The sequence below is a fragment of the Parasteatoda tepidariorum genome, chromosome 10, assembly GCF_982258835.1.
Source record: "Parasteatoda tepidariorum strain Cologne lab strain chromosome 10, Ptep-v5.0, whole genome shotgun sequence".
Lineage (NCBI taxonomy): Eukaryota > Metazoa > Arthropoda > Arachnida > Araneae > Theridiidae > Parasteatoda > Parasteatoda tepidariorum.
Genome location: NC_141764.1, coordinates 43,662,880 through 43,679,405, shown reverse-complemented (window position 1 = coordinate 43,679,405; position 16,526 = coordinate 43,662,880). Strand labels below are relative to the sequence as shown.

The window sequence follows — 16,526 nt, the reverse complement described above, 5'->3', positions numbered from 1 at the left end:
TGACTCTATAACCGCTTTTTCTACCGATCTGAAATTTGGAAAGTGTGTAAAAGAGGCAATTCAAGCATTTGGTCGTAAAAATTATTCGAAAATTACAATTAAGTTTGTCTAAAAGAGATATTTAAAAAATGGACTTTTCTCATCGGTTTAGAGCTAGCGCCAATAATATAAATAAAACTGTAGACGATTTTAAAGATAGCGTCAACGTTGTTTGCTTACTTTGTTACAGTGTCTCATTGACCCAATGGTGGTTTAGAAGATGGACAAAATTGGGAGAATGCTTCTCCACAATAAACTACTTCCTTACCTAATAACATAGGGAAACCGGTTTTGCTAGGCAGAGAAGACTGCAGGTTAAAATACGACTTTTTGCTTGCAGAACCGTTAGTCGGTGGATCAAAAAAGAAGCTTTTAGCATGTTCTTAAGCATTTAACTGTTTTTTGCTCCTTAAGATAAACCCAATTATTAATGTGAGAGTGAGTGCATAATTGACTACTTCACCAAATTAGTAATCTGAAATTATTTTTAAGTAATATGAAATTGCATGCTTATTTGTTATGTTTAATCAAACTTTTAAAAGGTATTGCTATAAACTTAAATGATTTAAAATTAATGTTATTTGAAATTAAATGGTATTGGATTGAGGAAAAAAAATTATGCCCCATGAAGCAAAATTAAAGAGGAAATAGTACTAAATTGTTTAGGAGAAACGTAAAAAAATTGCTATACTTCTGTTGAAGCCAATGATGATTTATTAATTTTGGTAAACGGTACTAATTGAGATAAAAAAGCCACTATTTACTAAAGAGAAACGTTAATAGAGATATGATTTTAATTCATTAGGGAGAAACGTAGTAAATATCCATACTACTATTGATGTCTATGATGGTTAATTTATTTTTGGTAACAACTACTAACTGAAGTAAAAAAAGAAACTATATAAAAAAAACATAATTATAGGAAAAATAGTTTTAATTCATTAAGAGAAAAGGATAAACTCACAATACTCCTTTACATGTCAATGATGCTTAATTAGTTTTGGTAATATGCACTGATAATAATAGATGAAATTTAAAAAAAAAAAAAAACTAAATATTAAATTTTATAATTAAGGGAGAAATCGTTCTAATTTTTCAGGATAAAAGTAGAAAATAAATATACTATTTTTGAAGAAAATTATGCTCAATTAATTTTGGTAATAAATACTAATAAAAATTAAACCAAAAGCTAAGTACTTAAAGGAAACTTTAATGGAAAAATGATTCTAATTCGTTTATGTAAAACGAAAAAAATTGCCATGCTTTTATTGAAGCCAATGATAATTAATTTTGGTAACAAGTACGAATTGAAGGAAAAAATAAGCTTTGCACTGAAATGCAAAACTAAGTGAACAAAATAATACCAATATATTTAGGATAAAAATGAAAAACTCTCCATGCTATTTTTGACAGCATTGAGGTTTTCGAAATAAGCACTTTTGGTAATTGGTGTAATTTTAATCCTATTCAAATAAACTTCGACGGGAAAAATTTATATATTTGATATCTATTAAAACCGCCTTATTTCTATACAGTTTTAATATAGATAATGTTGAGAGAGAGGGGGGGTATTTTACGAGCCTCTGAAAGGGATAAGGACCTGAGAAAATCACTTGATAGTGGTAAATTTTGATTATCATGAGTTATTTTGACTGGAAGAACTACTGAAAGCGTGTCTTGCTTAATTTAATAGCGTTAAGAGATCGTCATGGATAGGACAACAGTAATAAATAAAATATGGAATTATATTATCTTTATTAATTGTGTTTTTATATGTCTCTCAGTTTTGTGCATTATTTCGCTGTGCTATTCAGCACTGATTTATTAACAACGTAATTTTTTTTACTCCATACGGACAACGGAAATTCAACTTGTGCAAAATAAAAGTTTTTATTGTGTTTATTGATAAAAGGTTGCGACTTGATAAGTTCCAATATCATCATTAAGGCGAGAATTTTCAAAGAACATTTTATAACGTGTTTTTAATAATTCTAAATTAATTACTAGTAGTTACACACTTAATTAACAAGAAAAGCTGCAAAATTTCCTAAACTTTACATTGTTTTCTGTAAAAGAACTGGAATGTGCTGAAGACATTAAAAATACTCATTTCGATCAAAGGTGAAGAAAAAAAGTAACTGTTATTGAAATTCTTTGTATCTGTTATCAAACGGAAATCACGAGTGGTCATGATAAAGCAATTTCTACCCTTTGCTTAGAAAATAATGTCATTCAAAGCAAATTAATGATGGTGGTAATTACAGTGAAACTCAAGTTCTCAGCATCAAATGACTTTTAAATGTTGAGCTATCGCTGGCAATCACCATAAAATGGATTGTACTTAATAGCGACCATTAGAAATGCATTGAGATTGTATTCCAGAATGCCTGAAATAGAAATTGGCCGTTTTCACATGGGTATACTTTGTTAAGGAAATTGTTATTAACTGTCTCATGGCTTTTCAGTAATTGAAAAAGACTGTAACAAAATGCATTCTTGAAATAGATTATTTTAAGTCTGTAATTATAACTGAAATGGAACCACTTAAAGAAGTAAGGAACTCTAAGGGATCGCATTTATATATAACAATTGCAACATTAATAAAAGCTTGGTGATATGTAACAAGCCTTTAGTTTAATTAAAATTGACTTTGTGTGATTCAAATTCATCATAAATGAAAATTTACTGTATAATTGATGGAAGCTGTTCCGAAGTTAGCATTGAGTTTAAATATAAATAGACTAATTGAAACTAATTTCAACTACTTTTATAGTACTCTCAATTGGACTAGCAAAAAAAGAGACATTTTTAAAAACTACAATGAAGTAAAAACATCGGAAATGCTGAAAATGCTCATTTATTAGTTTAAAGGATAAGGTTAAAGAACAGTTAAAGGATATTCAGGTTGTGGATATTGATCTTGCACATGGAGAATTGTTTGACTGATTGATACATTTTCGACAGACGTGGCTATATGAGATAAAAATGACATTTGTTTGGCAGAAAAAGATACGTTTTATTGAGCATTTGGGTACGAAAAGAAACTAACACAATTTGTGCATATGAGAAAAACCAATAAAAAAAGGTGTTTCCTTAAAAGAAAATAGTTTTCAGAGAGAGAGGTATGGTTTAGAGGGTTGTTATATTAAAATGTAATAAGGGTATACAAGGGATTGTTGTATTCTGTCCTACTCCTTCAGAATAGCTCTTTCCAGTTCTTGGAGAGTTTGGGGGCTGGTAGGTGTCCAACAATTCGTTGGCCTAGAATGTCCCGAACATGCTCGATTGGTTTCATGTCCGGGAAATATGCTGGCCAATTTATTCGTATGGCTCGTTCCTCTAAAAGTAAATCATTCAACAAGTTAGCACGATGTACCCTGCAATTGACGTCCATTAACAAAGTCATCCCCATTTGCGTCAGCCTATGGGACTACAATAGGTCTCAGGATCTTATCCCTATAGCAGGGACCGGTTTGAGCTCCATTTTAAAGGATATGGGTAATGGTGCCTCCCTCAATGTAGATGCCAGCATAGACCATCACTCGCAAATCTTACCTCTCCGTGATTGCCAAATCATACACTTCCGTGCACGAAAGCAGAATTGTTTCCAGTGTCAAGTTCCTTCCAGTTGACATTACGCCTATTATCTTGATGAACAGAAAAATGGGACTCGTCAAAGAAAAGAATATAATGCCATTCATTACTCCTCACATGTTATGTTGCCCACTCTCTGCGAGTGCGAATGCGCCTTACTTTTAATGTGACACACAAAATTAGTCGGCGAACATACAGATCTACAGCGGGAAGGTGGTTTCGGACAGTTTGTGTCAAAACTGTGATGCCAGTAGTCGAGCGAAGTTTTTGTTGAAACATAGTGGCATTCATATTTCGGTCTCTCCGAGCCGTTAGCATTAAATATCGGCCTTCATTGGACGTTGTTGTTCGACTACGCCCTTGACATGATCTTCGACCAACATTTCCAGTCTCCATGAAATGGTTCCAGATCCTGGAAATCCCTTTTTTTTAAAAACTCCAATGGCTTTTACTACTTCAGCTTATGTTCGGCCCTCTCTAACCGGCCAATAACGCTCTAAGCTTCTGATTCTCATTGAAACAACGCTCTTACTAAATGTCGATCATTATTTTCCGCTGTGTCTCACATTAAGTTGAAAGCCAAATCAAATTCGCTGTCGTTGAAGCGTCGTCTTCGAAGTCAAAACTCAAAATTTGCATACCGTGAAGTTTGAGAATAAGAAATGTCTCTCTACTTCCATTTTATGCAAAGAAAAAAAATTGTTTTTACTTTATTTTATACTGGACTTGCAATATCCTTTAATTGTTTTGAGCGGTGTATATGGTAAGTAGGTTAGTGAACTCATTTTGTTTGTGTAAGAGACACGTAGTGGTATCCAAAAGGAACCAGTAATGCGTTGAGCACTTCTTTTCCAGCGAAAAGTAAAAAATAATATGAAATGCATTAACTAATTAAGAAGGAGACACAGAAATGTACTATTATTTCTTTTCCATTATGCTTTTCATTATCCTTCCATTATTTTTTCTTCCATTATGCTTCCATTATTTGCAAATAATTTCGCAAAAAACGCATATCAATCCGGAATGATGCTTGCAGTTCAGCTAAACCAATATGTTGCGAAAAAGAATTAACTCATTCAGAAAGATCATCTCGTAACAAAAGACAGTATTTCTGTCTCTGTAACTTTTGTTTATGTCCTGGTTTGCCCTATCACTAGAAACATGTTCTAACTCCATAAAGTACGCGTGGAAAAGATCCCCTACAAGTTCACACTTGAACAAGAATACAAAAAATTGAATAATCCATCCAATAGTGAACTGTTTCATATCCATCTCTTCAAGGAGTTTAAAAAAATCATTGCCAAGACAATATTTTCAAGCGAACAAGGAAATCAAGGAATATTGCACAACTTGTCTAAAAAGAAAACAATCCTTTCTATATGCACAGCATTGCGCGATTATTTTAGGGTGAACGTTTGTGGACAATATTTTTGAGTTTAATTAAATAAATTTTTGTGAATATTATTCATTGATTAAGTCTAAGAAAATAAAAATCCGATATCAAGTTATAAGCAATATTGTAGTCAAATTTTATTGCTTTGAAATCCCTTTTTTGAGTTTAAGATTTAAATTTTGAATTTTAAATGAAGATGTAAATATGATTGCTACGAACGGAGAGATAATCTCTGTAAGGTATTAAGTCATGTTATCTTTTATTAATAACTATTTAGAATGCATTATAAGTAGTTGTTCTGATCAGTCAAATAGATTTCAGGAATTTGATTTTATTTCATTAAATAGTTGTATTTATTTAAAATTTGTTTCTATTTGAGTGTTATCATAGCTTTTCTTCACACTGCTTTTGAATGCATTGTATTAATTATATGCAGTAAATATTCAGTTTACTGTCCTAACTTGCTATAATTTAAAATATTTTAAATTTTTATTTACTTGTTAAGCTTAGTTGTTATTCTTAAAAAATGGCTCAAGTTTGCTTTTCTTTTCTATGAAAAAGTTGTAAAAGCTGTTTAAAAGTTACGTAAATCAACACATGTCACTGCAATCTGAGACTCTTCAGTGTTTGCATAAAATGTCACAAAACAAAATTAAAGTTCAAGGAATTAAAAAAAAACTTTTATAAAGTCAGTTTTTCTATTTAGTGAAATAGACAAGAGACCAAAAAGGTTACAAGGAAGTTAATATTTACAGATTGAAACATTTGAAAAATATAATAATAATATTGAACATAATGACCTTAAAATTAACTAAATGATCCATAAAAATATAGATTAATTCATAAGATACCTTTTGAGTTCATCAAAAAATCTAAAAATATGAAAATTACTTTTTCTTTATTTAAAATATGCAGTTTAAAATAGTTAAATGAGTTGAAACTTACAAATTGGAACGTAATAAACGAAATAATTTTAACTAAAATAAACTCTATCAACTAAAATATGTATCATAAAATTGATTAATTCATTAGATACATATAAAGTAGAGGAAAAATTTGACTTAAAATTACATTTATTCATCTAACAATGCTGTTTAAAATAATCAAATACGTTGGAATTTTAGGAGTTAAGTTTACGTAATATTAAAAACCTTACAATAAAATAAATGGGAGTATGAATAATTAGATTAAGTAGTAAAATATATATATATTGTCCTCTTATTCTTCAATCGCGTGCCAGCCCAAGGGGGACCATAAATTTCCTCAGAAGCAAGTTCCAAGCTTCCCTCTTCTTGGATAGACTCTTTTTGTTTAAGACTTTGAGAAGTCTCAAATCTTTTTTCTCCGGATCTTTGGTCTTTGGCAGAGAATGCAACTATTACCCACATTTAGGCAGAGAATGCAACTATGGGCCTGATCAAAACATTGTAGAGTAGTAATTTTATCTTCTTGCTGATGAGACGAGATTTAAATATTTGTGTATTCCGTTTAAACACCTTTTACCAACTGTTATTCTGTTACGTACTTCTAACGTTGCATCGTTATTAATGTTCAATTCAGAGCTCAAACTACTCACACTATTATTTACTTCAAAACTCTTGTCACCTATTTTGAGGAGATGGGCATCATTAAAATTAATAGTCATCACAATTGGTTTTGGTTTGGCTGATTGAAATATGCATTTTCCTTGCTTCTTTTTCCAAGAAAAGAAAGGCTTGTTTGAGAGTCCCCTGGGTCCGGGTTACTATAGCAATATCATCAGCAAATGCGAAAATTTGCAGAGTTTTGTGGAAAAATGGTGTTAATTGCGGAATCTTTAATAAATTTTTGATGGCTCAGGGGATAGAGAAATTGCCTTCCAATAAGGTGAACTGGGTTCGAATCCCAGTGATGGCTGGTAGATACAAATGCCGCACCAGGATCACACATACCAGAGAGCTGACGGATCGTGGAGAAGTGGTTGTCGGATCATAGAGAAGTGGTAGATGGATCATGGGTTAGAGTCTCCTTGCCGACAGGCTAACCGTGGGAGGTTTTCCTCTCCATGTAACGCAAATGCGGTTTAGTTCCATCAGAAAGTCCTGAGTAATATTGTAGAGAATAATTTACAGAACGTGCAAAGCAGACTAACACCTCTATAATTGGAGCATTACAAAGCATCACTTCTTTATGTATAAGTCAAATTATGCTCAGTTTCCCAAAACGAGTATCCATCACGAATTAAATCGTAATCAATAAAGGGGTGGATTTTTTCAGCATTTCTAAATGTAGCATTTTTAATATATATTGTGTCTATTTAAAATATAAACATAAAAATAAATATTCTTAAAATAAGAAAAAATTACATCCTAAATGAAATAATCTCATTCCTTTCTTCAATCATCCTTAATTCGGAGACGTTAAAATACCTTTACTATTGATTTTCCCTTTAAAAAATGTTGATACTAGTTATACTATTTCTATTATAGTAGTTCTTGATTATACTAGTTATTGAAGATTAGTCGAAGTAATTGTAAGCTCGAGAGTAATTGGAAAAATAACTATATATTTTTGGTTATTTATATTTAGTTCCAGACATTCTTAATTTCAAATATTCTTACATTTATTCTTACAATGCAATAAGATATATGAAAACATTTCTTTCAAAATTTAGCATTATACGCTTAATGTTACGCCAAATAATTTTTAGGCAGGATTGCAATGAATATGTATTGTAATTAATGTGATAATTTGAATTAAAATATAGATAAATAGTGAGCAATGTTTTATCATCACATTTGACATTGTGATCAAAATTAGAAATTAAACTAATGCACAGAATTCTAGAAATTTAACACACATTTAAAAATTAAAAAGGATTTTGAATTAAGCTATTTAGAAATATGGATGCTTTATTTTAAACTAAATATCTGTGTTCAATTCCTTGGATAGATTATTTTTAACTATAAATTCTGATAATGATGCAGTATAAGTAGATAATGTTTTGGGCCATTAAAAAACGTGATATTTTAATAATCAAACAAATTGCACTTGTTTTAAAGGAAATTAATTGTTTTAGAAATAATATAAATAACAATTTTCTTTTATATTTTATAAAATATGAGAGCTATATTAAAAATTTTATAAAACTCATAAGTCAAAAAAATGTTTACATTTCGGATCTTTTCCTTCGTTTCCAATACAATTAATCATTCTAATTATGAAATACTCTCGCATTAATGGAATTAGGATTTAATATATTGTAAGATACAGTTGAATTTAGTATTTTTTAGACTTTAACTACGTAACTTAGAAATATAACTTTTTTTAATTTAATACATAGTGTTTTAATAGCTGTTATATGAAGATAAATAGGCTTAAAAGTATTATCCATTTAAAAAAAAATTGAATAATTTTTCTGTAGTTTAATTACTAGATAGAAATTATTTATTGCTTTTTAAAATTTAATCGAAGTTTATTACACAATTTTAGGGTTATCTGTTATGTTAATACCATATAAAATACATTAAAATACTGTCTAATATCCACGATCTTTATAATATAGAGAAGTTTATTTTATTTCTGACTAAATGCTGCATACAAAGGATTTTAGCATCCATGTCTTCTTCAAATTTGAAGCTTAAATTATTACTTAAATGAAGAAAAAAAAACTAAACAGACTCATTATTAGAGCAAAATCTTAACATTTTGTCTAGACTCAACATAACATAAAAATGGGATACTGTTGGAAATACAGTATTTATATTCTTCTCTTGACGAAGCTCAGCGGACCACTGCGTTACGGTTATTTTCCCACTGAAAATCCTCATAGTCGGCCGAGTGTGAAAAGAGCTAATTTTCACGCTCCTCGTACTTTCTTGATCCTATTTGATGGGACATTCTCTCCTTCATTTTGACTTGACTCTTCCATAATTTTTTCTTACTTTTTTGTTTTCTTTCAGTACTGAGCCAGCAGTATGAAGTGAGAGTATACGATGAATTTGTAATTCGAGACAACACAGCTGTCCTCAAGTGCCATATCCCGAGTTTTGTGAAGGACTACGTGACAACTACGGCTTGGTTCCGTGACGATGGATTGGTAATTCACTCTGATGGGACACAAGGTAGAATTGAAATATTTATTTTAAATGTGTTGATTCTTTTAAAATTTTTAAATGTGAATAATTCAGGCTGGAATTTTGATAGAAAAGTTCTGAAATATTAAACTGAGGTATAGTTTTTTTAAATGAATTACACTTCCATTTGTGATAAGACATAAGTGTGGTAATTATTCTTCATTAGAGGAGAAGGGAAAATATACATTTTATAAAAACATTCAGAAATATGGATGATTACATTTTTATGTTATATTTATTAAGTAAATAATCATTGAATAAGTAGTCTTCAAAGAAGGGATGCGTGGGTAAAGTCGAGATAACTACTCTACAAATCAAGGCGTGGGAAACTGAATATTGAAGAAACTTCTTCTTTGTCAGCGTAACAGCCCCTTGCAGGCCTTGGCAGCCTCAATAGCCTACAAACGCCAGCGCCTCCTATCCATGCAACTCCCTTGCAAGGTTAAGTCGTCCAAAACATGTATTAGTTTTTTGAGTGAGTCACCCCTATTCAAGGTGCGGAGGTTCCATGTACCAAATCTCAAGTACTTCTCCATGCCAAATCGTCTGGGTAAAACGGAGCCGGTAAATGAACGTTATTGAGGTTTCTGAACAGGAATTGAAGAAACTATATAACTGAAATATTTATTTTAAATGAGATGTTCCTATGCAAATTTTTAAATGTGAGTAATTCATGCCAGCATGCGGTTGAAAAGTTCTGAAATATTAAACTAATGCATTTTTTTATATTTTAAATGAACTACATTCCATTTAATGATGAGGAGTGAGTGTAGGTAGGATAATTACTCTTTATTTAAGGATGCCGGGAAATGTATAATTTATAACCACATTATCATATAATATCACCACATTACTATCACTACATACGTATGAATATATTTCCAAGCTATATTAATTAAATAAATAATAATTAAATAAGTAATCATTAAATAAATAATCAATAAATAAATAGTCGTTAAATAGTCTTAAAAGAATAGACGAGTGAGTAAAGTCCCATTTAAAAAAAATTCATAACATGAAACACATCCATAACGTAAAAAAGTCATTTTAAAATAATCTGCAATAAATCTAAAACATTGATGAGGTACTTGTAGAACTATTAAAAGCATATTTTCGTATTATATTCTAATAACTTGGACCAATTAAAAATAATATTGTTTGCTAAAAATAAATATTGTTTGCATAAATGCATTTTTATAATATTTAATAAAGTCTTTTCTTTTCATCGGATGAAAAAACAACTGCATATATATATATATATATATATATATATATATATATATATATATATATATATATATATATATATATATATATATATATATATATATATATATATATATATATATATATATATATATATATATATATATATATATATATATATATATATATATATATAATTGTGATAATTAATCTTTTCTCAATTTTTTTCAAACGATGCTTAGACTACAAATATATAGGAATTATTTAACATTTTGAGCAAAATAAAATATCGAAAAACATATTGTAGAACCCTTTTTATTTTAAAGGTTCATTCATTCAGGTATGTTTTCTGCATTTTAGAAGTATTTCTTACAATTTTTGCTTTTTTTCATCAAATAAATAATAACACTGGCAAGTTATGATGGGTGAAATTTCAAAAGTTTAGTGTAATTGCCAAAAACGAAGTTCACTAGTTTCTTTTTTACAGTATCTAAATGCATGAATTATTTTATTTTTTTCATGAATATTTTTCTGACGTTTGTTAACTTTTTATGTCGTTGAATTATTCAGTACTTATTTTTTTGCAAAGAACGTGACTTTTGTTTCCAAAAAAGCCTCTAACAGTTTATTCACTTTTTACAAGTAGTATTAAACAATAAATGCTTCATTTAAATTCTGTAAACACTTTTATCGATTTAAGTGTATTCAAATAGTTTTTTTTACTGTTCCAAAAATTCAAATGCTGTTAGTATTTTGCGAAGAGTGAATTTATATACTATTTGACGTTATTAAAGATATTGTTTAGCGTTAAACCCTTGATGAGTTGATGACAGCTTTCATTTTTAATTGATTAAAAAATTAGGATTTGATTATTGCTTCTCTTATCAGATTTTTTTTTAATTTTTTAACTTATTTGATCACAAAATTTTATTTATAACAACTGATAAATTAAAAAAAACATTTTTATTTTCTTAATCTCTTATTCAAGTTTTATTCAGAATTAAGATGCGACCATTCAGAAAATTAAACAAAATAATTATAGGTTTTTGACCAATTATATTTTTTAATAATTTTTTATTAAGCATTATAATAAAGATTTAAATACTATGGTAATATAACTGTTCATTTTTATTTTACAATCTATACACTTCTTGTTTTAATAAGAATATCCAGCGAAAACAAATATTTTTATTGATATTTAAATGCAATTATTTCGATGTAGAAAATGTTTAAATATGTTACCATAAATTAATTAGTCATTATATTTGTATTAAAAAAATACTATTTCATAGTGTGCGAAAAGTTTTAATAGTTAGCTATGGTTTTCAAAGAATGTTATTGCAATGCATTTTTTAAAAAAAAAAGATTGATTCTCTTACAAAAAATGTAAAAAATGCCCCCTTTTTAGCAGATTACAAAACATATTTAATACACATATATACATAACTTCAAAAATTGTAATAATATTTGTTACATTACTAATTTTTGAATATGCTTGTTTTGAAGTTGATTTTCTTTTGCAATGTTTATTTTACGTATTTTGTAATGTTCATATATAATACTTTTATTAAGACACGATGAACGCAAATACTTTAGTAGACGTGAGGATTTTTTAGTATAATACGCGCAATTTTTATAATAACATTTCAATTTTTAATGATTACTAAACTTTTTTTAAGACTTGCCTAAAATATATATATTTTTAAATAACATGTCTTTTATTATCATTATTAAAATATAAATAGCAGTAGTTAAGTACACCAATAATGAATATTTTCTTGAAAAAAATGAAGAAAAATTTCAGAACTGGTACTTATGTCCCAGTGAATGATTTTTTGGATGTTGACATTTTTGAAGGCACATAATTCTAGAATATACAGAATTTAACACAGCAAAACAGTAAATTTGAGAGAAATCGGTTTTAAAAAAGTCGTATAGTTGAAATAGGTAAATGTCCCATAGTTAAAATTTGATTTCTCAATAACTATTCGATCAATTTTGCTCAAATTTTGTACTTCTTTGCCATGTAAAATTATATTCTTAATAATGTAAGAAAATATATACCTTACAATTCACATTCTCTCGACTTTTATTAAATAAAATAACTGAAAACTCATTTTTTTTTGGCATGGAATTTTCTTTGGATGAACAATTTTTATAAATGTGTGAAAATATTTTTCAATTCACTTCAAAAGTTCTCTAGGTATGGCGAAATACTCAAAAAATTAAATTAACATTAAGGGGTACGGATCAAGGGTTAGGATCGCTCTCCTGACCTAACTATGTAGACCATATTTCTTAAATTTTGACTACTCAGCATATTTCGGGGGGGGGGAAATCCTAAATCCATTGAACAAAAATTATGTTTATTCAGAGAAAGTACGTTTCAGTATTTGATTTCGTAAGTTAAAATAACCTCTTCACTAATTAATTGGCTCATTTTGAAGTTACCCTCTCGAACTACTAAGATTGTGTCCCAGAGCTGAAAAATTCAATCATTAGATCGAAAGTTATTCAAGGTGGTTCGGTTTTCTTTCTTTTTTGAGCTCTGTGCATAAGCTGACTGTAGTAAATAAAACCTAGTAATTTAAAAGCTCTATAGTGTATAAATAGTGTGGAAGTAAACTTTTAAAATTTAAAATTTCTTCTATATTCATGTTTGCAAGTAAAAAATAATTGACGAAAAATACCAAGGTTTTTGATTTAATTTCTACCTTGTTTTTTTTTTTTTAAATATCTGAAATAATTAGTTTTTTATGATAGTATGGATAATCAACATATTTAGTTTTATATGCATTTGTACCACTACGTTTTTAAAATTTTCACGATAAATCTTTTTTAAATCCATCTAAATATTTGATACTATTTTTTTTTAATAATTCACCTTAAAAATTGTGTTTTTACAAAGTAGCAAAAACACTTGACAGAAGTGAATGTTAAGTTAAAGAAAACTTATCGGTGATATATATCTTTAAAAAAAAAAAAAAAAAAAAAAAAAAAACAGAAAAAGGTACACACTCTAGCGACAACTGCAGGTTAACGCTTCTTTTATGGTTCACGTAACTTCATGTATCCTTTCGTGTACAGAAGGAAAGAAAAACGACACGCAGAAAGTTTTTCTCTTTCATTTTCTGTAAAAATCGAGTCTTTGAAAGGCAAAGCGAGCATGCAAAGAGAGAAAGAAAGCCTTACCAATCGGTTAGCAGCTGCATTTGATAAGGATACAAGAAAAGGTGAAGGGCATGTAACGTTTTTTTAAACATTTCTTTTATTTTTTCCTTTCATTTTGTTTACAGAAACTGTTGGTGGTAGATTGTATTTCTGAGTAAGAAATAAAAATTGCCCTTTTTTTTTTTATAATAGAGTCTTATATCTACGTTCTCCATTTTGTATGATACGGTATGGATAGTAAGAGAGATAGTAGTTGTTTCAGATATATTGGTCGCTGGTGTTTTTCTCCGAATCCTTTTACGTATTTTAATGACACTTAAAAACTTTTCTGGCATTGTTAAATGTATTTTTATCACGCAATACTCTTTCTATCAACTTAAATCAATGATGAAATGTATTTTAAACACAAGCATTTAACTATATTGTTCTTTCGTAGGAATATTCACGTACTGAGAGAATTTAAATTTTTATTTTAGGATGTCACTTTTGTTTGGGGAATGAACGTCCTAACCGTGGTCAGTGTATGTCGGGTGCAAAATACATATCAACCAGCCATCGCTGGGATTCGAGCCTAGATCACCTCATAGGGTGGCGAGCTCTCTATCCTTTGAGCCACAGCAACTCGATCGCAATAATTTAATCATCCGATAGGATCGAATTTCAGACCTCTTAATTATTGTTTTAATTTCTGCATATTTAGAATATTTTGCATATATATCTAGAACTAACTCAGTGAATTCAAATATCCTTGCATTCATTTATTGCAAATGATATCCATTAAAATGATTTTAAAAAGTAATTAACTTAAATTAGTTTTAAAGTAAATAATCAAAAATAATAATTTTTGCTCCAAATTACTTAATAAGAATAATCATAATTTCTTTGTAATGTAGGATGCAGATTTTTCAACCACTAAAACAATTATGGAATTTCGAGTTTATTTATGATGGAGCTTCGAGTTTGAGTGAAATGAGTCAAATATTTTCGGCAAAATGTAATTAAAAATATAAGAACAATTCAAATTTCCATACCTCAGGTCATTTTTATCATTCATTTAATATTTCAAACCTCTTTCTTTGAAAAATAAGAAAAATATGTTCATTTCAATTAAGTTTTTTTCCTTAGTGAAATACAGTAATAAAAAAAATATTTAATAGATAGCAAAATAGTTTTGTCATTAAATTCTGTTCGGTAAAAGAGGTTTATTAAATAATTGAATAGAATTGTTTTAATTTGCATACTTATATCCAAAACATATTTCGATTCAAACATTAAGTACAAATTTCCTTAAGGGACCCATGTATTTGTTTAAATTATTCAAAGCACACCTTAAAGATAGCAGGTACATCCCATTACTAGTCGAGAGTCAAACATTTCGATTTGCCCGAAGAAGTTACATTTATGCGCAGAAAGTAATCGTTTGTGCCTGATTCATTAATCTAAATTTTTTTATGCATCAATTAATTAATGCATCTTAATTGGGCCATTTGCCTTAAAACGATGAACTTTTTTAATCAACTTTTGCAATTTTTTTTAATCATGATGTTTTATTACTCGAAATTCGTATGTTATTTCGGGTATAAATTGAAACTTCATTAGTACTTATGATCTTAGAGCAACGTTACAATTTCGTCATGTGTGCAAATTAATTGAGACTAACTAACAAGACAGTTTTTATTCTCTTTTTTTTACGAAGCAATTATACTTTTGTTCGCACCTTATCTATATTACACTGATAAAAACAGCATGTTTTCCTGTAACTTAAATCTCAAAGATGTTTTGACATTGACTGAGTAGTTAGTGCACAGAGTTCTATCTTTCCTGGGGGACTTTTTGCTTTTCTCAAGCTCATTTTACCAAAATTGCTACAAAATATTTCACAATTTCTGAATGAGTTGTATCACCGGCGGAAGGAGAAATAAGTAATTCCCTTGGCTCACACGCTTGGAGTTTATACGTACTAAGGAGCACATGTGCACACTAATGGGATATGTATTATGAGAGCACACTAATAGAATATGTATCTTTGGCCAGTAGAGTAAAAAAAGCACTTGGGCAGAGAAGGGCCCAAGTGCTTTTCTTACTCACTTGGGTAGTGAATCACGAGCTTACGTAACACGGTCCTAAAAGTGCTAAATCTCAATGCAAATGAAGCAAAATTGTTTTGATTTAATTGAATGAATTTTTCGTTAACTTTTTGAATTAAGGCAAGAGATAAATAATATGGAAATCTCCATTCAAGAAAAATTTAACGCTCTACAATTCCATGGTCAACGCCATGATTATGGTATTGATATTAGCTTTGAGCCCAGTACCACCTTTTTCCCTTGGTAAGCCTGATATCTGTTGATTTGGAGCTGGGTGAGCTTCATGCCGGAACTAGGAATCGAACCCCAGTGTTTCACAATAACAGCTACGTGCATTAACCACTAAACAATCGAGTCTCAGTTCTAATGGTTGAATTCACCATGGCTAACAATGAGGACTTTGCTTACATAGAAGTTTTCAACGAAAAATAAAAACTCATTTAAGGTGTAGATTTACAACTTGTTTGACAAGCTTAGGGTTAAAAGAAATAGAAATAAACTGATTTATTCTATTTAAATTGGCAAAGTATATATAATTTAACATGTTAACATTTTTGACAAATTTATTAATCCCTGTAATAAACCATCTGATAATTACGTTAAATTTATTGCATATATAAGTTTTAATGAACAAAGAATAAAAATTACGCAATGTTTGAAACCTATCTCCAAGAGGGAGGCTGTACTGCACTCCTTTATGTTGCTTCTATTTTTGTCTTAAAAGCTTTAACGTTATTTTGCTACAAACTGTTTTCTTTTAAGAGTTGCAACAAATGAGATACCGCATTCTGTAATTAGTTCGGGAAGTGTGCCAAACTGCCTCTTGAAAGAGAAATATTATTCCATTATTGGAATATTTTAGCAATGCTAAAAGTATACTTAACTGAAAAATAGCAGAAACTATCGACTGATATGCAAAAA

The 16,526-nt window shown here is 29.2% G+C and overlaps 1 protein-coding gene across 4 annotated transcripts in view; it reads left to right on the top strand.

The window, feature by feature from the left end:
• LOC107455980 (cell adhesion molecule Dscam1) overlaps nucleotides 1–16,526 on the top strand; it is a 456,371-nt gene that overhangs the window by 121,749 nt on the left and 318,096 nt on the right. For all 4 annotated transcript variants that reach the window (XR_015429973.1, XR_015429972.1, XM_087154010.1 and 1 more), the window contains exon 3: nucleotides 8,968–9,129. Coding sequence is in view for 2 of the 4 variants with exons in the window: in XM_087154010.1 (XP_087010136.1) it covers nucleotides 8,968–9,129 (162 nt within the window). In the remaining 2 variants the exon portion in view is untranslated. The remainder of the gene's footprint in view (nucleotides 1–8,967; nucleotides 9,130–16,526) is intronic.